The sequence below is a fragment of the Ailuropoda melanoleuca genome, chromosome 3 (assembly GCF_002007445.2).
Source record: "Ailuropoda melanoleuca isolate Jingjing chromosome 3, ASM200744v2, whole genome shotgun sequence".
Classification (NCBI taxonomy): Eukaryota; Metazoa; Chordata; class Mammalia; order Carnivora; family Ursidae; genus Ailuropoda; species Ailuropoda melanoleuca.
In genome coordinates this window covers 30,725,515-30,753,476 of record NC_048220.1, presented here as the reverse complement: position 1 = coordinate 30,753,476, position 27,962 = coordinate 30,725,515, and the positions used below count along the sequence as shown (strand labels likewise).

At 42.2% G+C, this 27,962-nt stretch overlaps 1 protein-coding gene across 27 annotated transcripts in view; it reads right to left on the bottom strand.

Moving 5' to 3' along the window:
• The window catches only part of ARHGAP26 (Rho GTPase activating protein 26), a 463,548-nt gene that overhangs the window by 88,897 nt on the left and 346,689 nt on the right, over positions 1–27,962 (bottom strand). For all 27 annotated transcript variants that reach the window (XR_004624052.1, XR_004624053.1, XR_004624054.1 and 24 more), the window contains 2 exons: positions 23,227–23,386; positions 8,421–8,559 (listed from right to left, as the gene is read on the bottom strand). Coding sequence is in view for 15 of the 27 variants with exons in the window: in XM_019795170.2 (XP_019650729.1) it covers positions 8,421–8,559; positions 23,227–23,386 (299 nt within the window). In the remaining 12 variants the exon portion in view is untranslated. The remainder of the gene's footprint in view (positions 1–8,420; positions 8,560–23,226; positions 23,387–27,962) is intronic.

The window sequence follows — 27,962 nt, the reverse complement described above, 5'->3', positions numbered from 1 at the left end:
ACTGTAATATGCTTTTTTTCATTTAATGACCTACCTTGAGCTTTTTTGTTGCCATTAGCTTTCCAGGGCATCATTTTTTAAATGGCCACATCAACTATGTGGTTTTCAGTCACACGTGGTAACTAAGCATAATTAAGCCAAGAGCCACATGACACCTCAGAGTCTGTGGAACAGTATGAATCCATGTGGATAAACGTGTCTCCTGCCAAAACAAACAGGTGTGTCCAGAGCACCCAGGATCTACAGAGGCAAAACCTGAGAACAGGCACACGCTGCAGCTTTGAGTGCTGGGGGAAAGGCATTATTTAAGCTTCTGAATAGTGTGAATTCCCAGTTATTTTTCAACAAGGAAGACACAAATGAGAAGTATATGAGCTGAATTCTTAACCTCTCACTGGGTCTGTCTGGGAGAGGGTCCAGGATGAATTAAATGTACTAAAAGAATTAATGACAGTTATAATCCCAGCAGCTAGTTAGTGTGGTCCATGTAAAACAAAGCCCAAGAATCTATTCCCACCCCCCAGCCCCAGCAATGCTGTACAACTCATCCCAGCTGCTGATGTATTTGAATGCAAACATCAAATCTGCTCTCTCTGGGGCCAGGGTGACTCTGCATTCCCCTCACATATGGGCCTCTTCTTTGGAATCTTAAGGACCCCCCCCAGGGGGGGATATTTCTTTAGTGAAATGTAATGTAAAACTATAGTCTGATGATAATCATCACAATTGTAGCTAATGTTTATTAGGTGCTTACTATGTTCTAGGCCCAGCATCAAGTACATGACATACACTTGCTCTACTGGCTCACTTAATCATGGTAACTGCCCTCCGAGGAAGCTGTCCTTAGTGATCAATTTTACAGAAGAGCAAATGGAGGTTCAGAAAGGGAAAATAACGCACTCCAGGTCTCAGAGCCGCTAGGTGACAGAGATGGCCCTGAAACAATGCAGTCTGATGGCAGAACCTCTGCTTTCAACCACCACACCAGGCTGCCACAAACCTCAACAGAGTCAAAGAGATGTTCTGGTAGTGACAGAAATGAGCAACCTTGACTGTTTGCCCCTTCCCCCAAGCCTGTGTGTCTCTCACTTTAGCTGGTATCAGCATCATCAGAGTGTTTCTAAAAATACAGATGCCAGGGTGCCTGGGTGGCTCTGTTGGTTAAACATCTGACTCTTGATTTTGGCTCAGGTCAGGATCTCAGGGTTTTGGGCTCGAGTCCCAGGTCTGGCTCCACACTCAGCGTGGAGTCGTCTGCTTGTGACTCTCTCTCTCTCCCTCTGTCCCTCACCCCCCCAATAAATAAATAAATCTTTAAAAAAATACAGATACCTGAGCTCTAGTCAAGACCTCCTGATTCAGAAGGTACCAGGGAGGAGGAGGAGACCAGGCATCTGTATTTTTAATAAGCTCCCTACAATGTTCAAATGCACACTAGGTCTAAGAACTACTGTTTCAAGAAACATGTTTCAATACCTTGGTGTAAGTACTAAAAATCTGAGACAAAAATCAGTGATAAATGTCACCTTGTAATCTCTTAAACGAGCTTTATTTTTTCAAGTAGGCTTCACACCCCAGCGTGGAGCCCAACGCAGGGCTGGAACTCAAACAACCCTGAGATCAAGACCTGAGCTGAGATCAAGAGTTGGACGCTTAACCGACTGAGCCACCCAGACGCCCCTCTTGGAAGAACTTTAAAGGGCACTGGTTGCTGGTCCTCTCTAATCCTCTGGCTCCACCTTCTATAGTTGTCCAGAAAAAATACAGCGTCTATGTCAGTACCTCTCATCTAGATATACTACTCCCATTTCTGCTATACGATGTATCCATGTGGCAACTTGAAGATTAAATGTAATTCCCCTTGGATCATTCATCTGGCAGCACAGTTGAAAAACCCTGTTCCATCTGTTCTGAGGTGATCACAAATGAGAGTGACTACCTTGGCCCAGCAAATTAAAGGTACTGCATAGTTGGTGCTGGATCTGGAGGGGCTGCTGCCTGCTGGTATGCATACTGAGGAAGCCATTGAAGATGGTTCAAGTGCCCCCATGGCACCACTGGACGCCAGGACAAATGGCTGTTACTGCTTCTGTAATTCAGTCTAATAAGATTTTCACTTCCGTGGCTGAGGAATTGACACAGGCACCCTTTTTGAGACAACAAGGGATGGGGAAGGGACATCACCTGGGTACAAATTCCTCCCCAGCCCTTCACCAGTTGTGTGATTACTTAACCCCTGGAGCCTGTCTGTGAAATGTGGTTACTGAGAACCTACGTCACCGGGTGATGGTCAGTTGTGAGAATGAAGTAAGCTAGAAATGTGCTTAGGCTGCTTGGCGTGTTAGGTGAGGTATAATAATTTTAATTTGTATTGCTCTCCTTACTGAATGAGGTTCAGATCTAACTTGGTCTCAAGGTTCTTCATCAAATGCATTCATTTATCCTTCCACAACAGCCCCCGCCCCTCCCCCCGTCTCTTTAAAGGCAGATCCCTAACTTACTGAGAGTTTAAACTCCAGGTACATAAGCAACACTGGAAACATTTTCCCTTAGAATTAAGGCTGGGTTTGCAGGCTAGGTCACAAAAACACACAGAACCACATCTCCTCGAGAACAACCCCACAAGGTGAAACCAGTAGGCAGAGTAATCACTGGCTAATAGTACAGCTGTGAGGACAGAACAACTAGGTTCAAATCTACTTCGTTGCTGTGTGATCCTGAGTACATTATATAAATTTTATTTTCCTCCATTGTCGCAAATGGGGACAGTACCTGTGTCATGTAATTGTGAAAATTAAGGGAGTTGCTGCTATGCACAGTGCTTAGTGTAAGAAACCACTTGACAAATTACGGAGCCATATATATTAAACACACATTAAAAAATTGCTTTCTAAGAGAATGTTTTCTAAGTACAATTTGGAAACAGATCTTTCCACAATCTTCAGTTCTGGAGACAAGAGCTACCCTCTGCTACTTATACAAAGGCTATTCCATGTTCCCTCTGTAGAGCATCACTGTCACCCTTCTGTCCTTTGGACGAAACTATGACTCATTTCCTTTAGCATGTTACTCAAAACTCTTCCTTTCAGAAAGCGTTTCTTGACCAGCTATATACAACTTGGATATCGAGTCCCCTCCTCACTAAAATAATCAGTGTTTTCCAAATGACTTGATTTGTTGCTGTGATACTTTTTAAACCCTGTATCTCCCTCGTCATTTCCTTTCTTCTTTTCCACAAATTTTAATCTCAGAGACTCCTCCCATTTCATTCTTAGCCCCACTTCTACCACACACTGATTTGTCTGTGAGGAGTCACATGCTGCCCTGGGGCTGACCAAAGTCCCTACCCAGCAAAGAGCAGAAGAAAGCATCTAGCTCCTCCTTCTGGGAAGAGACCACTGTCATCATAAAGACATCTTTACCTTTAGGGAAAGGGAAAATGCCACCTGGGGAAGATTCCACTACTATCCACAGACTGAAGCCGAAGAATCTTATGGAGGTAATTGGGACTCAGCTCGTCTATGTACATAGAAAGAAAAACGCTTCTGGAAAACAAGACACACATCCAGGAGCATCAACTATTATGTCACATGCTTCCATGAGCCTGAAGTGCAGGTACAAAGACAGAAGACCGAGCCTATGAATTCCCAAGGTGACTCTCAGGAGCTTCCTCTCGAGGAAGAGGGAGGCGATTGACAGCCTGGCCAAGAGCGTTGGCATCCATTCACGTCTATGACAAAAGAATGCGCTGCACCTTCTGCACAGAACGGGGGTGCTGCAGAGAGGGGAGAGAATTGTGTGTGCTGATGATCGACAACTGGAATTTCTCAAAGGGAAGCACCCAAGTGAGCTATGGCCGGGAGTTCCAGGCCCACTGAACATTTCAACAGGAACTGAAAGAGGGCTAACCAATGCAATACAGAGAAAATCCTCAACTGCAAGGGTGTCAGTGAGGAGAAAAGCATAACTGAACTCAAAAGAGATCAGACGGATGGAAATAAGTGGAAATAAGGTTCTGAAAACTATCATCTGCCAAGTGCAAAGGCAGAGAAGGGGTATGTGCAGATGTACTTGTGCGTCCACACAAGAGCAGTCTCTCTAACAAGGTATTTGCACTGCAGCAAGAACCTGAAGAAAGGTAAGGTCACATCAAACCTGGACAGGTGTCACAGGAACCGAAAGTGTGTAACATGGAAATGACAGGGGAACACAGTGAGCATCCACACTGATAAAACAGCCAAATGACAATATCCAAACCCAACTCTAGTCCAAAGAAACTCGAGTTCATATATTCACATTAAGAGAAAGGAACGGAGTCGCCCAAAAATTCAGAGCAAGATCTGTGGACTCTAAACCGAGGCACACATTTCACAGGTGGGACGTAAGGTGTCAGATGAACATTCTTTATCTTAATGGTTACGTATTTATTTTAACGTATATTAGAGAATAATACAGGAAGACCATCAAATTCATGTTCTTAGAGATTTTCCTGAGCAGGAAGAGGCCATGTAAAGAAGTGAATGGCTTTAAAAATATATTTTTTTGCATTTCAATAATCCAGCTTTATTAGACTGAACATTTACTTCAAAAACTCAGAAGAATCATATAAAATGAACATATCTGTACAAAACAATCACAGCTGAACATGTAAAGAGAGAATGATCTTATATTACAGAGAAGGAATTCTCTTCTCATATAGATAACGGGAACAGGATAATTAATATCCTGAAAATCACAGTCAAAGGAGATTATTGAGGCTACTGAGGTCAGAAGTGATGCAGGTGTCCCATAAAATGGCTATTACTAGACTTCGTGGACTTATTGACAAACCGGACAGGGTGACTTTCAGACAGCATATTCAGAGAAGCCAGAAGTATCACAAAGAAAAATTCTCAGAAAGGTAATTTTTTTTCCAGCTTAATATTCCCTTTGCCAGCATTTTAACCCTCTATTTAGGTTTCAATGCTCACTTTTAGGACGTACATCTAGAATCACTCTTTCAAATAACCTTTGGAAACCATACATGGAATCTCAGTAGTTTAAACTTGCTCTGTCAAAAACTCAATTCATTATCTCTCCTTTCTTTTCATAGCACCAAGCTTCTCCCAGTGACTCAAATTCAAAATTCCACATTCTTCTGTTTCCTACGTACAACACATTGCAAAATTAGTTTTTCATATCTCTTTTTTCTCTGTGTTCCTTCTGCAATCTGCTCTCTTTCAGATTAGGTCAAGAATTGGTAACATAATGCTGTAGGAAGACCATAGGTTCACAGACAGATAAACCTTATTCTGAATCCACTGCCTTTTCTCTATGATTCTGCAAAATAATTTCATCTTTCTAGGCCTCAATTTTATCATCTTTAGTAAGGACGAAGCATAGCAAAGTATTAAAAAAATGACTGTCCTGGGTAGATGTGCTATCATCTCATTGGTCTGTAAGCTCATTTATTTATTCTTTAAAAAAATGTGTATCAAGTGTCTACTGTAAACTAGAAACTACGTTATGCACTGAAGCTTTACAAATCAATTTAAAGAGATGTATTAAACAACAGTGTATGAGTTACATGGCTGTCGGCCAAAGAGTGAACGAAGGTTTACGCAAATGATTTAAGTTTGGGAAGGAACAAAGCTAGGTATTGAAAGTTCCCTTAAACTGAAAAATGTCATCCTATGGAAATACACAAATTTTTTTTACACACAAATGACCTGGAGTGTTTACTTGTACCTTAATTCTTAGAGTAAACTTGGCAAAGTGCTTTGATAAAGGAGCCTTCTGTCTTTATCCACAGACGAGACACAGGGAAGAGTCAGGTGTGTGAAATGACAGTGCCCTGCCACCTGCTCACTCACAGTAAGGGGTGGCTGGGTTACAAGCTGGGGTGGGGTGCCAATAGAACCTTCTAGCTCCTGGCCAGTCACCCACCCCTCCTATGGTACTTTCCAAGCCATCTTGGAATCATTCTAGCTTCTCTGGAAAAAAAGTGTTTTCCAAAACAAACTATAAAAAGCCTACATATATATGCCCTCTTACATACTTTTCAATGAAAATGTTTCTTCTCTGAGAAAGGGAGGAAAGCTAAGCACCCCTCAAATATATGAGATTTCAGTCCTGTTTCCAGGAAGCATTTCCTGACATTCGGGGGAAAGACAGGCTGTTTCCCTGTCTCCCAGTCTTCCATCCTTCTATCCACTGTCTGTGGACAGAGATATCAGCAGCACGTTCCATTGCTTAAGTCTGTCTGTTCTCACACAACCTTACCTTTCATTTCCTACCTCGTGTGATCAAATTAATCTTGGGTCAAGATCTAATTGATTTTCTCCTAATCTCTATCTTCTTTCTTACGTGCTCCCAGAATATGCTTTGAGACCTGTTCCAAAGCTGCTTTTGCTTCAACTTAACTGTCTGACGGGTCCTAATCTACACTGCCCACTGCTTAGTACCAAACATTAGGTGACCGTGGCTCTCCTGGCAACATGAGAAACACATTACCCTATAGCCCAATGCCATCTGTGTTCATGACAGATAGGGGGAGACCAGTCCTGTTCCCAGTGTTCCCTGCTACACTCAGAGGGGCCCAGGCCATGTGCAGACCAAAGTGAGAATGACCCAAGCCACATATTTAAGAGGAACACAGGTTATCATTTGAAGGGAACTCAACCCCATCGGGGTCAAAGCCCTGAAACTGCATATCCTCTGACCCAGAAATTCTTCCAGGAATTTAGCTTAAGGAAATGATCTTGCCTGTGAACAGATTAAGCTACAAAGATAACAGTAGCTTTACTCATAAAAGCTAAATATTTGAAACAACCCAAATGGTGCTAAATTCACGAAGGTCTAGCCATTTTATGGGACAGTACGACATCTTGAAATGTAGTGATGGTCTGTGGGTGGTGAAGGTTTGTTCTCAGAATGAAAATGAAGGCCATTATTTCTGAAATACAGAGGGTAAAAAATGTTGTTTGTTAAAAAAAAAAAAAAGAGGGTTTTTGGTGACAAATAAAAAGATGCCAATCTATGTATATATTTTCTCTCCTCTTCAAGGCCAAGTGATTCATTCTTCTGATCTGTGTCTTTACTGTCCCTCATAAAGGTTAACACCACCACCACCCCCCAGCATATACTGAGCACTTACTCTGCACTAGGTACCATGTGAAGGACTCTAATCCGCATAACAAGCCTATAAGGTAGAAACCGTTACCTCTGTCTTCCAGAAGAGGAGACTGAGACCCTGGGATGCTAGGTCACTTGCCCACGTCATGTGCAGCCAGAGATGGCAACACAGAACTAGCAGCCAGGCAATCCGATGCAGGGCACACTCTCAACCGTCCTGTGTTCTGCAGCCTTTGTGAATGGACATACCTCTCTGAGCGTGGTTATCATGGTGACCTACCGCTATTTACTCACTTGTTGACTCCCCTCCCTCAACTGTGAGCACCTTAAAGACAAGGTCTGATGTCTATATTCCCAGTCTCTCATAGGCAATGTGCAAGCGTCGGTTGTGTGAAAGAACGAGCCTTGGTATTTGCACGTGATTAAACAATAACTAATAACAATAGCAGCAGCTCTCGGCTATCAGCCCTTGCCAAGTCCAAGACTTGTGCCAGATGCTAAAATGTAAAATTTTATTTACTCCTTAACAAATCCCTATGAGATAGGCACTATTATCCCTACTTTACAGATGAGCAAACAGAGTTCTGACGAGACTCCAGGCAGAGCTTGAGCCCTCAACTTCAACACTACACCACTCAGCTCTCTTATTCCAGAAGCTGAAACAAGCCTGAATATTTTAGGACCCAGTCACCTGATAACTGCAAAGAACTTCGTCCTGACATGAAAAAAGGATTCAGTAAAACTGTGGTGATAACACTGTGCTGCTGCTTGGAACAAAGACAGTGTTATTCTCTAATTAATTCATTAAGTTCACACATTTATTAAGTGTCCACTCCATGCCAGGTTCTGTGAGAGGTGGAGTAGAAGGATGAGCAAAGCGAGGGCCTGGCCTCAGTCACGTTCGAGTGGGGCACGTGACTCACACTAATAAGCATTTAATGACAAACTGAGAAGAGGAAACTGGTTCTGTGGGAGCTACTAACAAAAGAGGGGCCGAAGCAGTGATGCCGGAGCTGAGCTCTTACTGTGTCGCAGGGGGAAACGGGGCTCAGCTGTTTGCCCAAAGGAGATCTGGAAAAGAGAATCCTGCACAGCAAGTGGCCCTGGCCTTTCATTTTCCTAACATTGCTTCCTGTCCTACCAGGCTTACTCAGCAATGAAACCAGGGAGGGCCCAGCCACACACCATCCTCAAGGACACACAGGACAGCAACACACAGAGAGGTCAGAGGTGTGCACCCTGAGCAGGTGGGAGGCGGCACAGGACACCTCTTGAGCACCTTGCTGGCCCTGAGCCGTGGGACTCACGTTTCTCTGCTGATTGCATGGCGTGGAAGAGCGTCAGGGGCCTCTCGCTGCAGGAAGGGGGCTTGGAGTCACTGCTCTTCTTCCGGGACAGGTGCAGCTGGGCATTGGTGAGAGGCGTATCAGGCACGGTGTTAAATATCTGCAAGTAAAGTTGCACAGAAGGGTTACATGCTGCTGGGTGGGGCGGGGGGGGGGCAAGCCCCAACCAGCACAACTGAAAGCTCAGTGGAATCAAAGAATCAGCAAGAAGACCCAAAAAGACCACTGGCATTAGCTCAGGACTTCATTTGAAACATCTCTCAGAACTGGCACTAAACATTTTCTTTCGGAAGTGTATCTCGGAGTTTGGCAACCATTCAGTTCCATTTCTAGCCTCTTCTGCTGTCACTTTCACTGATACTCTCTCTGTTCTCTTCAAGGGAAAGGGGAATGAACTGTGCTAAATACAAGCCATTGTCTATTAATAGGGCTTTGAGTTTTTTGACTACCTTTGTCTAGAACCAGTTCATCAAAACCCCTTAATTTCCTCACTGGTTCCACTGACCAGTTCTTAATGTCTGCTTCAGAACTTTCTCAGAATGTGAAACTGCATTTAAATAACATTCCAAGAAGAAGCCCAGAGCAGGGCACCGGTTCCCAGTCCTCAGTCATCCTTAGATGGAGCCCACTTTCTAGTTCAACAGCTCTGTGTCATCTTTGATGCTGAGCATTTTCTCATTTAAAAGGGGGGAAAAAGGCTGATGATAAAAGTAACCAATACTACAGACAATTTGGAAAACACAGAAAAGCATTAGGGAAAAAAAGAGAAAAACTTTCTAATTCCACTATTTAGAGACAACCACTATAAACATTTGCGTTTTCTTTGGAACTTTTTAAGATTTTACTTAAAAAAAAAAAAAAGTAAAGTCCTGGGTCAAAAAACAAGAACAAAACAACAGACAAAAATCATGACATTATCGTCTCCTTTTCCGGATACAAGTATGGTGGAATTATTATAACAGCTACACATACATGGTGCTTACCATGATCACCGTAGCCACCACACAATGTCACTTCCCTAGGGATTCGTCACTGCGTGTATTTTACACATGGCTCATTCTGTTCTCAGTGACCTGGAGCAAGAGGCACTGTCCTCACCATTTATAATGAAGAACTAATGCAGAGATTAGCTGCCACAATTATAGATATAGATAACACAGAAAGCTGTACCCCTAGATTTTCGTGATTTCTTTTTTAAAGATTTATTTATTTGAGAGAAAGACAGAGTGCAAGTGATAGGGGCAGAGGGAGAGAGAGAATCTCAAGCAGACTCCCCAGTGAGCATGGAGCCTGACATGGGGCTCCATCCCAGGACTCTGAGAGCATGACCTGAGCTGAAACCAAGAGTCAGATGCTCAACTGACTGAGCCCTCCAGGCGCCCCTAGATTTCTTTTCAAATGCATATAAATGATAACACTAATTCATTCAATCAAGAAAGATCTTTTGAGCACTGACTTCATACCAAGGACTCTGGGTATCACGCTGCACAAGGTAAACACGTTCCCTCTGGATGGGACAGTCTGCATCCGGTAGCTGTGGTTTACTGAGTGTTTGCCACGCCAGGTATCAGGTTAAGTGCTTTGTATGAGTTACCTCACTTAATGTCCAAAAACCATTTTCCCTAATTGGGATTACATAATCTACACAGTTTTGTATCCTATATATCTAACATTATATTTCAACATTTCTCCTTTCTTTAAAAAATCTTAAACATGATTCTTAATGGTTGTGCAACAACCACACGGTATTAAGATATCAATATTTATTGATCTACTCATTATCATGTCTCACTCTGCAGCTAGCCTCCTCCTGGATTTCCTCTTTCTCAACAATCATGAGTAACAAGACGAAGGTGGGGGCACCCCACTTCCTTCAACTATGGGTAGCATTAGATATACTACACTCTTCCCAATGGTCCTCTCTCCTTTGTGTGTGCACTTAAAAGCAGAACTCTAAAGCTAATATATAGGAAGCAGTCATAAGAATGATGAGAATTTCAGCCAAAACAGCTGCTCTCCATGGGCTGGCAGGTCCTTGGGCTCCAATGATGCCAGCCAGCTGGTTAAGTCAGTCTCGCTCCCAAACACAGCTGTCTGAAAACAGTATTATCATATTTTCCCTAGGGGACTGAATTTTCAACAAAATAAACTGAATCACAACCTAGCTGAGTTCAAGTGGGGTGAGGGGGTAAGAAGAGAAGGGGACTTAAAGCAAAAACAACAGAAACATCCTGGCTTCCAGAGGAGTTGGCACCCCTAAAAACAAGTACCAGTGCTATGCATATGTGCAGGCTCCTGAGTTCTGCAAGGGAAGCAAAGAGAAACTATGGTTGTAGTCGAGCTCAAGAACCACAGACTCTAAGAGGCTTCCCCCCCCCCCGCCCCGCCTGTATTCCCCAAACAATGCTGAGCCACAAGGCTGTTCCCAGGTGACCACCTCATGGCGCACTATTATCACTGACATTTAAACCTTGCTCTTGTATGTGAGCATCTGTGCCTGGCAGGCACCATGCTAGGCACTTCACATGACTTCTGAGCCACAGCTCCACTCAGCATATTAAGTAGGGTGAGCATGCCACAGGAGAGATCCCCTGACCTGCCTCACAGTGAAGCAGGAGAGGGGCCGGACCTGGAAAGCAAGGCTGCTGGCTCCTCACATCTGCACTCTCCGCTTCCTCAGCTGTCGTTACTCATTCAGCTCAGCTTTTCCAGCCACTCTTCATTCCAGAAGCCATGCCCCAAGTGGACAAGCACGGATTTCAACAAATAATGGTGCCTCTTAGCACCCCTCTGCCTCTGCCCTCAAGTATAGCCCTCTCAGCCATCCCTAGCTATAAACATCTGAAAATGAATTCAGACTTGTGATAGGCCTCCTATCCCTTATGTCTGGGCTCCAAGTTTTGTTTCTCTTTTCCTGACTGGAAATGAGCTCCTTGGGCAACTATAATGAGCACAAAGAGAACAGATACACATTTTAATTTCAACTATCACCAAAAATGTATAGTTATATCCCTTCCTAAAAACTGCAGGAAATGCTGAGAAGCAAAGAATAGATTGTAAGGAAAGGCTGCAGATTTCAGCAGAAGCGTGAAAAATTGCTTCCAAAACAGTGTTTATACACAGCCAAGCAGGAAGAGACATGGAGTCCAGGAGAGTCGTTCATTCTGCCCACTGGCAGTTTCTTTAAAGAAAAGTTGTTTGACCATACTGGAACGAGTTCTAGGAGATTTTCACCATGGGTGAGACCTACAATCCCAAAGGCCAGTTCCCCAGGCATCATTGTGAGCCAGGCCCAGGCTGCTCAAGAGCTCTGATGGGGCTGCTCTCACAGCACAAAATGTCAAGTGTGAGACACAAGACTATTGCCACTGTGATTACACATGTTTCCAGAGAGTAAGGGCACCTCTGTAAATGTGACCAAGTCAGAGCAGGTGATACAAACTTACATAAAGGAGTCTGGAAAATCATTCCCCAAATTACTGTTGTTCATTTAACTCTGAAACTTGAACAAATGGAAGCTGTTTAAAGCCTGCTTACTGTCTGGCCACTTTCTAGCCAGGCCAAGAGTTTGTCTTTGTGTTAAAAGCTCAAGCTGGAATTCTGATGACAATCTGAATTTTTCACAGTTTTGTTGGTTATTCCAAGCCTGTTTTGTTTGGAAGAGGTAATTTCAAGAGAATCAAGTGAAGTTTCCTTCGTTCTGTTGAGAAGAATCACTGTACAAATGACCCTGCCGAATGATTCAAGTGTGAGTTCCTATTGTCTATAAGCAATGAATTTATGGAGCTCTACCACGTGTCTGGAACAATCCACACATTTCACAGAGACTTTCCAAATTAACACAAAAAGGGGGGATTTACTCTGTGCCCCAAGTGCCCTATTAATCCTGTCCAAACTTATTAATTCTGCATTAGGAAGACTTCAGAAATAAAAGTTACTGGGAAGGCCGTAAGCCTTCTGGAAGCTACTGAGGAATAAAACTGTAACATAAAAAACAACTCTGGATACCTCTTCCAAGTATTCCCAATTTCAAGCTTCCTATAAGTGGAATTAGCAGACCCATAAATACCAAGGTCTGTTTCCATTTCAGCTACTTGGGAGAGTGGTCAGGCTTCTGTAGTCACACAGGCCTGGGCCAGGTCCGGGTTCTGCTGCTTAGTCAGTGGGCAACACCTACAGCTACACTGACCTCACCATCACTGATAGCAGCATCATTGCCATATCACCACAAAAAGTCAAAGGAATTTACAGCCAGCATATGGGTAGAAACAAATAATGGTGCCTTTCTTTGCACCAAAGCAAAGAGGCTTTGGAGCTAGACAGACTTGGGTTCAACTCAGGCAAGAGCCTCAATGCCTCTGAGCCTGTTTCCTTTATGCAAATGAGGATCTAATACCTGCCTCACAGAGCTATGGAAAAGTTAACGCACATTAAGTGCTTAGCATAGAAACCAGCAAAGAGCAGACAAGAAGTGGTAGTGATATAAATGACAATAAAATAACCAAAATTTGTTGAGTGCTCATCATGCTGTTATTTACACAAATTGTCTCATTATTTTATTCACAATAATTCTATAAGAAAGGTACTATTATTCTTAGGTGAGTAACCTAAGACTCAGTGAGATGAACTGATTTGTCCAAGGTCACATACTTGAGTGTAGCTGGACTGGAGCTTAGCATGACCATCTGGATCTTACCCATGTGTGGTCTTTATACCTATTACTAGTTTGAGAGACAGAGGACAAAATAAGAAGATTCCAAGTTTTATAGTCGAATGGATCTGACTTTAGTTGCTTACTAGTAGTTCTGTGACTCTGAGCAAGTTGTATAACTCTGTGACCTTCAGATGCCTCATCTGTAAAAACTCCCAGGAGTGTGGTGAAGACCAAAACACCTAACACAGTTTGACACTCAGTGTTCAAGAGACATTACTGCATTCAATAAAAAAAGTATAAGAAGGGAAATAAGTGGAGACTCAACAATGAATTATTTGCAGTCAGGACACGAGGATTTAATTTATAAGTGCAAATTTAATTACTGCTCTTTGCAAAACATCGATCTTAACTGCTTACAGCAATGTTAAAATTTGCTGTTCTTTTCCCTTGCGTTGTCTACAAAATTCAAATTTCACTGCCCTAAACCCTCCCCCCGCCCTGCCTGTGGCCCATCCCAACAACTGTAGACCACTGCCACTTGCAGAATTCATTGTTAGCCGTGGCACATACACATTTTTATACATTTTGTGATCCCATTCATCACATGCTCCTGTAATTTACAAGGATTAGGAGCTTCCCTATAATGTGTGGGGGTACACTATTATGTGCTGTGATTTTTATGGGAGGAAAATTAGGTCATGATAAAGAGTTCCTGGTCTATAACTGCAAAGTAGCTCTGAGGCAATAAATCAATGACAGAGGCCTGGGGATTACAAAGCAAAACAGAAGATACTGAGCATTTTCCTGAGACACAAATGCATCAGTTCCAAGTATTAAAGGGATCAACAAATCTGGGCTTGTTTAATGTGAGAAGTGTCTGCTTTGGGAGCGGAGGACTGGAACCACAGAGCAGGGCTCACACATTGCCCACTCCTTCTCATGACAGACAGTGCAGCAGAGCTGCTCAGGGCCTGAGAAGCCATAAGCTTTCCTTGGGAATGCCGGGCAAGTCTTATTTAGCAGGGTTCATTTACGGCAACAGTTAAGAAGACAAATTCATAGGCTACAGAGACAGAGAGGGTTTTTAAGGACAGTTGGGAGTCCGATGCCCTATTGATATCAGCATTTTGGCAGAGGAATCAACAATTTAGAAAGTAGTTTGGGGAGTTATTAAAAGTCCTTCAAAAGAAACCAATTCCATTTAGTAACTGAAGGCATATTTAGATGGCATGGGTCATCCAGTGGATGCTGTGATTTTCCCTATCTCCAGAAAGCTTCTATTTCCTGTTTTCTTTGCTGACAGAGGAATAGATGAAAACATAACAAAACCCCATCCTTATTTAAGCAATGTTAAAGGAGCTTCACAATTCAAACAATGCTCAGTTTATGTGGGGCTTATTAGAAGGGAATATACATATTCAGATCCACAACCCTATCACATTAATGAAGAGTAATTTGCACAGCACTTGACACTCAAAAAAGAAAAAAGGCCTGTGACAGAAGCATTCCAGCCCAGCATATAAACAAATCTAGCTTACTTCTAAACCTAACACAGGCAGGACCAAAGAGAGCATACGCAGGAACCAATGAAAGGAAAAGTAACAAAAAATTAAAAAATAAAAATCAATGAACACATAAAAAAAAAAAGCCACGAACATAAGATACGAGACTAGCTTCCCAAGCAGGCAAGAGTACCAGGGATTATCTCAATGTAATAAAGCATTGAGGCATTTTCATTATCATCATTAAGGCTGCATATCAACAGCTACTTGAAATATCAAGAACATGAAATAAAACTGCCCAACACTTGTCACTTGCCAGAAACTGTTCAAATCAATTATATTTTATTAACTGATGGACATTTTCTGCACAAACCCCAAAAGTGGTACAATGGATTTCAATTCCACCAACATTTTGGTAAAAGCAGGTCAAAGTAGCTTGGTGGGCGAAAATCAAGTCAGATCAAGACAACTGCCCTGAAAGACACTACCATTTTAATGGGAATGCAAGGGTGCTTAGGACTTGGTGCTTATACTAAGTGGTTAGTGGGGCCTCACCCATGGTTACCAGGCTCTTCTCCTTGACGGATAAGATTAAAAGCTAACATACTTCTAAGGGGGCCCTGATCTTTGGGCATTTCTAAGAAATAACAACTCAAAGATCAACACTTCTCCCTCTTCCAAAGTGAACTGATGAGTTGGGAAAAGAATTATGACACTTTCTTATAGAAGATCAACAGGCATTAAAAGGGGCAATGGTGATAAAAGCATGTGGTGTTAGGCACATGAGCACATCCACACTCTGGTTCCCCTTTAAGTGCCACAGCCAAAAGAAATGTTGTGGACCATTATACAACAAGTGGGTCCAATACTACTCTTACAGGTTGGAATTTAATAGGAAGATAAAACGCACGCACATGTATGTTATTAATCTGAGATTCCACATTTAACCGAAACTATAAAAAGAAAGCAATCTGTTTCCTTGGTATGGTTGTTCTTTCCCAAACATCTAAAATTTTCAAAGTTACTGGCAAGGTAACCTTTAATCAAAAAATAAAAGGAAAATATTTTAAGTAGCAAAATTCCTGGGCATTGGGGAATCTTAGACAATGACAACACTCAACATTTTGTTTTACTATCTTAACTAGAAGCATATAAATATTGGTAACTTCCACTATAACCCTAAGTATTGACCTGCTTGACGTTTTAAGGCTCAGAGTGATAAGCTGTGAGCTGGGCAAAAATTGTGTCCCCAGGCAGAAATGGTAATTTTATATAATGGATTGTTACCTTAAAACAATCATGGAAAGAATTAAAATCTTTCCCCTTTGATATGTGACTACAATCTAAAAAAGAAAGGAGAAAGAAAGAAAAGAAAGAAAGAAAGAAAGAAAGAAAGAAAGAAAGAAAGGGAGAAAGAAAGAAAGAAAGAGAGAGAAAGAAGAAAGAAAAGGCCATACTCTTAAGACTATTCTTCTCTAGGTCTCATATATTCCAAACACCAAGAAGAACCCAGGGTATGGAGACTTTGAAGGGAAATGATGCCATCAGCTAGGATTTCCCTTTAAAAGTCTGGCAAGAAGAACCAAATAAAAGCCATTAGGATCTTACTCTACCCTGTGAGAAGAAAAGGCTGTAAATCAAAGGTTACACTCTGAGACTTTGGGGTTTTTTTTTATAATAAAGCCACAAGTTTACAACAGTACAGTCAACTCTGATTTTTGTGATTTAACAAGTGATTTTGTTATTAATAATCAGAGTACAATTTGGTTCAGCTTCCAGGGATGTCTTTCTAAAGTGCTGATATAATCATTTCACCCCTTTAACCTGGAAACCTGAAAGCTCCCACTTCTCAGGAGTAAATGCAAACCTTTTTCCATAGCTTTCAAAATCCCTGACAGTGGGCTAAAACCAACTATCTGGCAGCATCTCCCACCACTTTCTAACATATAACCCACGTTCTTTCACAACCATGTCTTTTTAATACACATGAGTTCATTGATCCCTGGAAGGCTGTCCCTCATGCCTCAACTCTTTCTCTGCCTAGGAAATATCTTTATCTGTCTGAGCCTGGTATAAGCAGAATTAAATGATTTCTCCTCAGTGATGCCATAAACTTGACTCGTTTTACTGGAGGTCACTTAGCGCGTTGTATCATGCTTAGTCATACCCTGATAAAATCGGAGGGCCCTGGGAAAAAAGGTCCCATCTTATTCCTTTCCAGCCAGTAGTAGATGCTCAATAAATGGCACGGAGATAAACTAGAGCAGATTTGAGCAGCTTGGGTTGTGAAAGCAGTTCAGACCTAGTTCTTCTCCTAAAGGCTGTTTCTTAAACTCTTTGCACTTTATGTTCATAATTTGTAAACTAGAGATGAAAATATAGATCTTATAAAAATTTAATGATATGATGGATGTAAAGCTGCTTAGCACAGTATCTTGTGGATAAGAAGCAATAATAGAAGTTAACTATTACTGCCATTATTACTTCTAAACTATGCACATTACAAAGATCCACTATCTTCAACAGAGTGAGTAAATCAGTGTGTATTACCAAACATGGAAAAGGAAGATCCCCACCAGCCCCCAAACATAATCCCTATCTTCTGGCTTTTTCCTCTCTGCCTCCACTTACTGTGGGATATTTATCTCCTACAACTGTTCCAAACATTGCTCTCCTCACTGGGTCTGCCGGGGGAGGTGAAGGACAGAGTTTCTGGCCATATGCTTTGGCCATATGCTTTAGCCAGTTCAAACACAGAAGCCTTTTTCCTTCTCTTAAAAAAAAAAAAAAAGATGTTTTATCAGGTAAAAGAAGCTTATTTTTCTGCTAGCAAACATTTCCTGCCCCCCTCTTTTAAATGTCAATTTTAACGACAAAGATGTTTTTCCAGTTTTAGACACAGATGAGTTAGTTCTCCACACTGAGGCTTTCAAAGGGTATTTGAGGACTGACTTGTCAGTATCAACAAATGTTTGATGCCCCCTGGCTGTGTAAAAAATAGCAATGGTAAGAAGGAGAAGAACACATTCTGTAAGAAATACTGAGGAAGGGCCTGTGTTCAGCGCAAGCCTCTCCTAAGAAAGCAATGCCTTTTCCAACAGGAACTACATGCACACTTGCCAGGCATGGGGAGTGAGGCCTCATGGCAGAACACCTGCATGGATGGCAAACCACAACTGCCCCTTCGCCTCTATGTGCACACAGCTACTCTCAGCCAGAGGTGGGGTAGCTTTCCCACCTCTTCACTTCTTCAATCTGGCTGGCCTGGTGACTTGCTTTGACCAACAGAATGTGGCTGAAGCAACACTGTCTATTCCAGGCAGATGCCTTAGGAGGCCTTGTGGCTTCTGTGTTTGCCCCCTTGGAAGTCTGGCCCAGACTATCAAGTGAAGAGGGATCCCATGGAGATAGGCCACAGAGAAGGGGATCAAGGTGTCCCAGCTGACAGCTAGTACCAAGGTTCCAGACATGTGGATTAAGGCCATCTTGGATCATCCAGCTGCAGTAAGACCTCCCCAGCACATACCATATGGGACACACAGAAGTCCTCCCCAAATTTCTGACCCAAAGAATTGAGAGAGGGAAAAAAAAAAAAATCCTTGCTGTTTTAAGTCACTAGGTTTGCAGATGATCTGTTATGCAGGAATAGGTAACTACAACATGCATCTTAAGGTTCTCTCTCTGTGTCTCTGAGTGGCTCCAATGGCTAGATGCCTGGGCTGCTATACCCTCTTTTGGGTACTGTCTTCTATTACTTCTATCTACTATTAGTATACTTCTATTACCTTATTTTATTCCAAGGGACCAAGTAAACACCTTCTACAAAATGTTTTTTTTTTTTAAAGATTTTATTTATTTATTTGACAGAGAGAGAGACAGCCAGCGAGAGAGGGAACACAAGCAGGGGGAGTGGGAGAGGAAGAAGCAGGCTCCCAGCGGAGGAGCCTGATGTGGGGCTCGATCCCAGAACGCCAGGATCACACCCTGAGCCGAAAGCAGATGCTCAACGACTGAGCCACCCAGGCGCCCCTCTACAAAATGTTCTTAACAACATGAGAGAGTATTACACCAGACATTGTGGGGAACATACATTTAAGACCTGTATTCAGGCTTGTTTCAAGCAAGAGGGCATATATTATCACGCTTCTCGTTGGCGGACAGGATGAAAAGATGCTGTTGGAAAGCATTTCTTCAAGTGGGGTTTCAGAATTTTGTCCAACTTATGACACTAAAGTTAGAAAAGTAATCACTCATGGACATTTGTGTATGTGTGTGCATATTTCTAGAAAATTATGGCCAAGCCTAAGGGAATGCTCATTAAATATTAACTAAGATCTTAATAGTGTGAATTTTAAAGAACAAGTCTCTGACAATATTCATCTGAAGACACAAGAGTACTCTGGATTTGATGACTACAGTTCAGTTCTTTCGGGAGGAAATTTATCCAAAGCCTCGTCTCCAGGAAGCCAGGGGCCAGAGCACGGCCCTGGATGCTTAGGATTCCTATTAGGTGAACTTCATAGGCTCCTTTTGGAGCCTAACGTAGGAATTGTTCATTTTATACCAGACCAGACCTAAAGCTATATTTAAAAAAGGAGTCCAGTTGCCTTATTCTAAGTGTTTTTACCAGAAAGGCAAACCTGATGAATGCGAAGGACTTTCTCCCCAGAAGAATGTACATATCCAGGTCTTGTAAACTTTGGCCCATCATGGACCCCAGATTAAAAACCTCTATCAAGGTGGTACACTAGGCTCCTTCAGGACTGGGGACAGGCACTCTGGGGCAGTCTTCATCCCAGAAATGTTTTTACTCATACTCTTTCATCACTGTCTCCCACAGAAACAAAAACCCTCAGTGTGATTCATCCCACTCTCTGGCAAAGACTAATGAAAAGGAACATATAATGAAGCACTGTAATACTCTTAATACTGTATGTACCTTAACAAATACACAGCAGAGAGTAACATAATTTATAACCCACCAAACCAGATGAGTATTTTCCACCAGTTCTTGCCCATATACTTACAGGCCTGGCCATGCACCTCATATTTCATTTCTATTTCTGTATTTTGTGCCCTTGGCAAGATGGCTGCTTGTTTACGCAAGTTTCAATATTGTTATTAGCACTTTCTGGTCCTTTTTTATATCATGCTACTTTTGAATTTGCTTGCTGGCTTTGAAAGCCCAAAGACACCAAAAAGAGTTATAGTTCAAAAATCACTGGACACTGCTGTTATAGACTTAAATACGGCCCTGTGGGGAGATGGAACATTATCACACTGCTCATTCTTTGCTTATCTTTCTCAATATTTAATATTTTACTCAAGAAAAGACCAAATTACAAAAAGTATTATTTTGGGAGAGGGGGACCCGTGGCATTCAGAAATGGACTTGAGCTCTATTTTCAGAGCATTCTGTTGAGACTGCTAAAAACAATGGTTTACAGTTATTAAACCTTACTTCATGCCAGATTCTTGGCTAAGTCCTTTAATATCATACCTTATTTAATCCTCAGAGAAAACCAATTGAAAGAATGTGGCAAACTGGCTAGCTGGCCATCAAACTTGCTTCCCCTTGCTCTGAGCACACAATTAGCTTGCTTTCTCAGCCTCCCTTACAGTTAGGTGTTGCCATGTGACTGACTTCTGACCAATGGAATGTGGAAGAAAATAAGAAAGCATCCTCTGCATATAGTCCATACAACCTTACCCAGTCTTCCAGACTCTCTCATTTCCCCCAACTGGTTGATGACAGAGATCTGCAGAGCAGAAGGCAGATGGAAGGCACCTGGTTGCTTAATTGCCACAGAGGATACCACCTTAGTAATATCCACAGAGAACTCTTTTCTGAGCAAGATATAAACTTCTATCCTCCTGAGTCACTGATATTTGGGGGTTATTTGTTCCAGCAGTTAGACTGTACTGAAAGTACTTTTATGAGCGCAGAGAGGTTAAGTAATCTATTCATGGTCACATAACTAGAAAGAAGTGGCAGATTTGAATCCAGATGGTTTGTCTTTAGAAACCATTTTTTAAAAAATATTTTATTTATTTATTTGACAGAGAGAGAAAGAGAGAGCATGCACGCTCGAGTGCACACACTGGGGGAGTGACAAGCAGAGGGAGAAACAGGCTCCCTTGCTGAGCAGGAAGCCCAACACAGGGCTCGATCCCAGGACCCTAGGATCACGACCTGAGCCGAAGGCAGACAATTAACTAACTGAGCCATTGAGGCACCCCTAGAAACCATTTTTAACTGCTATTCAATTATATTCCCTTTTCACAAGTTCATTTTTCTCATATATCACATAAAGTTTACTTATACCTGATTTAACTATATTTGAGGGAGGTGGCTGGATGGAGATCTAAAATTTATTTCTTCAAATAAATCATTTTATTTCCTACATCTTAATTAACCATGTAAAAGGCGGGCCATGCCACTTAAACAACTCGCAGGATACTTGTTACTTTGTGAAGTTTATATTCAGAGGTTCTTTAGTAGTTCTTAATGCTCCACAACAAATTACCTCGAAAACTTAGTGGCTTAAAACATTCAGTGTCTCTCCCAGTTTTTATGAATCAGGAAATCAGGAGGGGCTTAGCTCACTGGTCTCTTATGAGGTTGTACACAAGATGTCCATAGGGGCTACATCATCTGAAGGACTGACCAGGACTAAAGGATTGACATCCAAAGTGTCTCACTCACATAGCAGCCCAGTTGGTCTGCTTGTTGGCAGGAAGCCTCACCTCCCCACAGGATCGTGTGACTGCTGTCACAACATGGTGGCTTGCTTCCCCCAGGGTGTGAAAGTCCAGAAGCCAAAGCAAATGCTGCGAGTTCTTATTTGATCAGTCTCCAGGGTCACTCTACATTAGTTTTGCAATTTCCTATTAATCACATTGGGATCAATATTGGGTTCCCCCATTCAGAGAGGGGACTACACGGAGCAGTGAATACCAGAGACAAAGGGTCACCTGGAGCCATTTTGGAGGCCAGATACCACAAGAGTCCATTTGTTCATCCAACACATATGTACCGAGTGCCTACTGAGGACCTGGGGACAAAGCAGTGGACAAAACAGACGAAAGTCCCTGCATGCAAGAAGCATAGGTCATAGTGGAGGTCAGAAAAGCAACATGTTTAATCAGTAGGCAAATTATGTACTACATTGGGAAGTACCAAGTGCTATGGGGATATAAAACAGTATCAGGGAGAAGGGGAATGCTGCAGTTGGGAATATATGCAATTTTAAACAAAGAGATCTAGGTAGGCCTCATTTAGAAGGCCTAAAGGAAGTGAGGAAGTATGCCATAAAGTTCCATGGAGGAACTTTCCAAGTACTGTTCCAAGTACTGGGAAAAGCAACTGCAAAGGCCTTGAGGTGGGCACGTTGTGATGCGTAACAAACAGTCAAGGCGGCCATAGGAGTGAACTAAAAGAGAAGGCCGTAGAGGAGATGAGTTAAGTAACACAGGTAAGAGCAGAGCCTGTGCAGGACCTTCCAGGCTCTTATAAGGGCTTTGAATGCCGTGAAATGGGAAGTCACTGGAAGGTAATTAGCAGATGAATGATAATGATATGATTTGACTTAGCTCTTAAAAAACCTCACTCTGGTGGCTGTTATCAAAATAGGCCAAGGGTAGGAGAAGGGAACAAATGAGGATGCTATTGTAAATAGCAAGACAAGAGATGATGATGGCTTATGTTAGAGTATTGTCAGTGCAGACAAGTGATTAGAAGTGGTCTAATTACCAATTTATTTTGCAGGTTATCTAGCACAATTAAATCACCATTCTAGGTAGAGTTTTCATTTAGGAGGGGCAGCATTTTTTAAATTACTTTTTATTATATCCCAGCACTGTGGCTGTCAACTGGTATTCTAGGGGACCCTACAAGTTCTGAGAGGCTTCTTAAGGATGTGCTACCAGGAACTAAGGTTAGGACAAATGTATAAAACTTCAGGCCCCCACCCAAGTTTTGTAAGGGCAGCTCTGCGTTGACATACTTCATTATGTGGGATGAGAGAGACCTTTTTCAGAAAGACCAGAAACTCCAGTGCCCTAAAAGAAAAGACAGACTCCTCCCAACAGACACACAGTATGAAAAAATACACCATTTAGAGAACTAGAGGGTAAACTACAGATTAGGAAAAATATTTGCATTACAGATAAAAAAAAAAAGCTTACTCTACCTAATATAGAGGAAAAAAACCTCACATTCATGAGAAGACAACCATGTAAAAAATGGGTAAGGGGCATTTTCTAAAGGAGGCTCAAAAGAATGCCTCCTTCATTGGATTGTTATTAGGATAGAGTGACAACCCATTTAAAGTGCTTGGCACAGTTCTCAGTACAGAAGAAATGCTCAACCAATGTTGCCCACCACAACCGCTACCATAACCACCACTGCTCTCCCCTACTCTCCATATGGCCACAGCTGCATGACAAGATGATGACTGTCGCCAACATCACCACCATCAGCAGCAGCTTCAGCAGCACCATGGTGTAAGAGCCATTCACAATGGGAACCTGCATCAACCCTGAATGCCATTTCCAACTCAGGGTCCCACCAAAGAAAATTCTTCACTCACAGTGACCAATGATATATTACCTTTTCGTGATTTTCTATTAGGATCTCAATAACAATGTTCTGAAACTTGATATCCATGATGGCTGCTACTGTTTCTTCTTGAGGACGCAGCAGGGTGGGTCCAAACACCACGCCGAGGTTTGCCACTGTCATCAAATTCTGCTTGTGGTTGTTAGCAACACTGGGGGGAAGGAAAAGAAAAGACATAAATAAGAGAAAGACAATGCAAATAGATAGTTGACTTCCCCGTGCCTTCCCTATCTTCAGACTCCTCATCTGATAGAAGCCAGACTCTGGGACATCTTAGGATGGCTTCGAGTCCTAGGAGAGATTTCTCTACGTGCATTTTTGTCCCCCAGAGCTTTGAGAAATCTTCAGTGTTCTGGCTATTTTGCTCCTCCAGGACATGACACTCCTTTACCCAATTCTGTTTGGCCTACCAACCACCAACCAACCAACCAATCAACCAACCAAAGCAGCTGCTCTCCAAAACGTGAAACTTTGCACATCTGAATCCCTGCTCTGCAAATCCAGCGAACTGTTCATCTCTTTTGGTTATGACTTTTATACTTGGCTGCTGCTTAAACCACTGTGATCGTTAGCATTTTCTCTAGTGCAAATATAAAAACTCCTGATGGCTTTAATACATTTGCAAATACAGGCATGAAACAGACCTAATTTTTAAGATGAATAGATCTTAGGAAATTCAGCACTTTAGGCTCAGAGTATTAAATCCCATCACATTAAACATGTGGCTTATATTAAGCAAAACATGTAGCATAAACAGAAATAAAAATGTACTACTGTGTATCCATGTGTACGGTTGTGTTTATACTGTCACTTATACTCAAAGTCTAAGGAACACACAGGGTCAGCAGTAGCTGGATCTAAGTAATCTCCTAAATACATATACATATTTTTGTGCAAATACTACTCAAAACATACATCTGATCTTCAAGCCTCGGCCACCGTGATCTAGCCATAAAACTTAATTGTTCATTTGCTGGCCCTGTGTTTAAAAATATACAAATGATCTATTGACAACAAGTTAAAGGGTAAACCCAATTTAGTATTGTTAAGAAAATATTAAGGGCTTCCCTAAATCACCTGTTAGAAAAGGAAACTATTCATTACTAGAAACTAGAGAGAAACTGGACAGAGATAGCAGTTTGCACAGACATACCTCCCTAGCATTTAGTGCTCTTTATACAGAGTATTTTTTCACACAATTCTATAAATGCCTGCACTGTTTCTCTTGACTACTTCTATTTTGTAGGAGGAGAAGACGTTCTACTGCCTTAAGCGCTGGTTGTGAAACTGAGCCTTCACTGAAATTACTACATCAACCAATTTTATCAGCAGATGTGGACTCTTCCATAATTTTCTAGGGCTAAAAGTCTAATGTCATAAAAACTTTGTCCTCTGAAAGGGGCAGGAAGTGGTTAGGTCTGTGAAACTTTTAACTGTGGAGCCAGCCCGGTACTAAGAGAATTCGCTTTTTGACTGCTAAGCAAGAAGAGTTGCCACTGACATACTGGCCTGTTTCTGGTCCACATAAAAATATTTTACAAACATTTCTTGAGTTCTAGTGGAAGGTCTTGATTTTACTTACATAGCTTCCCATCTACCCAGAGCTGTACTCTGTTTCTGAAAGTATTAATGCAGAGGGTCAAGTTCTAACCTGGCAACGGGGAAAGACTTTGGTTCTGTAACTCAATCAGCAAGTGTGCCCATTTACAAGCTGCTTGTAACATCACTCCTTTCATCGTGGGCTCCTGTGTTCAGGAAGTGAATTCCCTGCCCTTATACTTCCCCGTCCCAAATGAACAAAGTCATTAGACTTATTCCCCCTGGCCACAAAAGTCCCTTGTGCAAATGAGTCAACAAGCTATTTATGCATGCAAGTACTTTTAAATTGGAGACCACCATAAAAACATATGGTTTGGATGATGATCACTTTTTACCACCAACACTATATCTGACTAAACCAACAGCTTCCTAACTAGGACCCCTGACAAGCATCTCTAGGGTCATCCTGACTGTCTATAACTCAGTCGTGATCAAGTCATTCCTCTGCTGACAACCACAATGGCCTCAAACCTTACTGGGTTGTTGGGAGAGAACACGATGACACAGCGTGTGTGAAGTGCTTAGCAATGCTGCTATTGTTGGACTGTTCTGATAATGATTATAAGCTCGTGATGGGGTCCATTGTCTTTAATATAAAGCCCAGACTCTAGCGAAGTAATACACCTTTTCCCAACTCACCTCTAAGCCCTCCTCTACCACCTCCCAGCTCTGAGTCCCTGGACAAGCAACTCAATGTCTAAGCTTTGGGCTCATCTTTGAAGGGGAGGGGAGGTGAATAATACGTCTACTTCATGAGGTGGTTGTGCAGATTAAATATGGTAACGTGTGGAAAACACAGTGATTATTATTAGAGTGATTTACTACCCATCTTCCTCCCACTTTCACACCTATCTGCCTTTGTCATTCCACTGCCTAGAATGTTCTCTTACTGTTCTCAAATGGCCCTCTTCCTTTCTGCAGTCTCTGTCCAGTCTTTCCCCAATCCACTATCTCTCAATGAAGGCAGAAGTATTATCTTTATTACATGTTAGTAATGTCTCTCCACTGCCTTAGGATAGAGACTGTGCTTATTTTAGGTGGTAACACCAGCACTGAGCACAGTGCCTGGCCCAGGAGAAGTCCAACGAATGTTTATGAGGTGTTAAATGGGTATGTCTGGGTAGGCATAAAACAACTGCTCCCAATCCAGCTGCTTACTCATAAAAACTCCAATTATTATTGATGATTTTTGGGGGGGAATATACCGCAATCATTCCAACCTCCCTTTCCAAATCTGGAGTTGTGTTTCATTTCTTAGATTTAATTAATGAATAACAATTACTCTAATTCACAGGCCCCAATGCCCAAAGGCATTGGGAAAAAAGGTACAGTAATTCTAAATAAGCAACTCTGAATATAAATAGCCTTGAGGCCACTACCCAACAAAATTCATTTCCTTTTTAACAATCTATTTTATTTTAGAACTTAAAAAATACATTGATCTAAGGGTTATGAAACTTTTTGAGGGGGAAAGTTGTAACGTTTGTAACTACCATTATCTTTTGGCATACTGAAGTAATAAATTGATCTGTCACTTGATTATTACTGCTCATAAGTTCACATGGCTATGTTCATTACTCTAGAATGAATTATTAATGGCTTGAGATCTCTATGTATCCTGGGGAGAGAGGCATAGACCTCAGCCTCTACTGGCACCAGCCATCCATTATAGCTTGAAAAATTTACAGATGTGTGGGAGGCAGGCTGGCAGAGCACCGGGAAGGCTGGTCCAGCAGAGGCCACGGGACTCATTCATTAGTGAAGTCTGTAAAACACCAAGAGCCTGCTTTCTGGCTTGGTAATTAAGCTGCTTGAGCTCTTCCTCACGTAGTCCAGAATGTCATGTTGAGTCTTGACTTAAAATCCATACACAAAAGTTACTTATGCATTGCACATTCCACTGAAGGAGTCTTTCACATGCCTTTCAGATCCCTAGGTCTACATGGATTTTTTTCTGTGGTGCCTTCTGCAAGAACTGCCACTTCTATAGACGTCCTTTACAGGTTGCAGAAACACAGTTACACGTGTGATTTCAACCTGGAAGAGACCCAGTTCCTTTTGTGACCACTGAGTTTGCTATATGAGCTGAAAGCAGTGCATCTCCTTGAGAGCATGCCTTCAGGGCAGTTGTTGGGGGATTGGCACCCCATGTTCCCAGCAGTTTCCTCATGAAATGCGATTAATGAGGAAAAAGCATGTTCCAAGGAAAATGGCCTCGGCAGAGGGGCCTCTTGCACCTTTGTGTAAGGGGAAATGGGTGGGGACTCTGGATTGGTCTGATGGCCTTTGAGGGACGGAAGGAGGTAAAGCATTTCCAGATGAGGATGATGGTGGGGAGGGTTATGAGAAGAGGAGAGAGAAGTCAACCCCTTTGGGGCTTGTAATGCTGTGCCCCTGTGCTGTCACAGGGGTTACATCTGTTTTCCTGTTGTTTAAATGAGAGCCATGACTCTGAAAGCGCTAAGCAGTGCTTTATAACCACAGACTGGTCCTGATGTCTGCCAACAAAACATAAGCCTATTGCTGGCTCTGCAAACAGCTTCCATCTTGAGGCCTGGAGTGCCGTGTCAAGGAAGGAGTGTCAAGGCTAAGTCCTGGCTCCACTGGACAATGTGGTGACAGGTTAGCACTCCCTACAATGGACTGCATGGCTGGGATAGCAGCACAGCGACACTGACCTGCCATGCCGTGCTTCAGGTTCCAGGGTTAAATAATCATCCTAATTTACACCTGCAGGGTGTTTTAGAGTTTCTAAGGAGCTCTGCAACTACATTTTATGTTTATTCGACTTTCATGATATCTCAAGAACACAGTAGCTCTGAAACTTTCTGACAATGTTCTATGGGAGGGAATACATTTTCTTATGTAACACTTCACCAGGACATGCATACATATATGTACATAAACAGAAAAACACACACACAAACCAGAAATGAAAATTTCAGGAATAGTAAGGGTGATGAATGTTGATATTTTCTATTCTAGTCCATCCTAATTCAATTTCACACACCCCTAATGTGCCATAACTTAAAATTTGAAAAGTGCTGTTCTATTGGTATAGAGCACAAATATTATCTCCAGTTTACAAATACGGAAAAAAATGGCTAAAGGAGACAGTAAAGCACAGT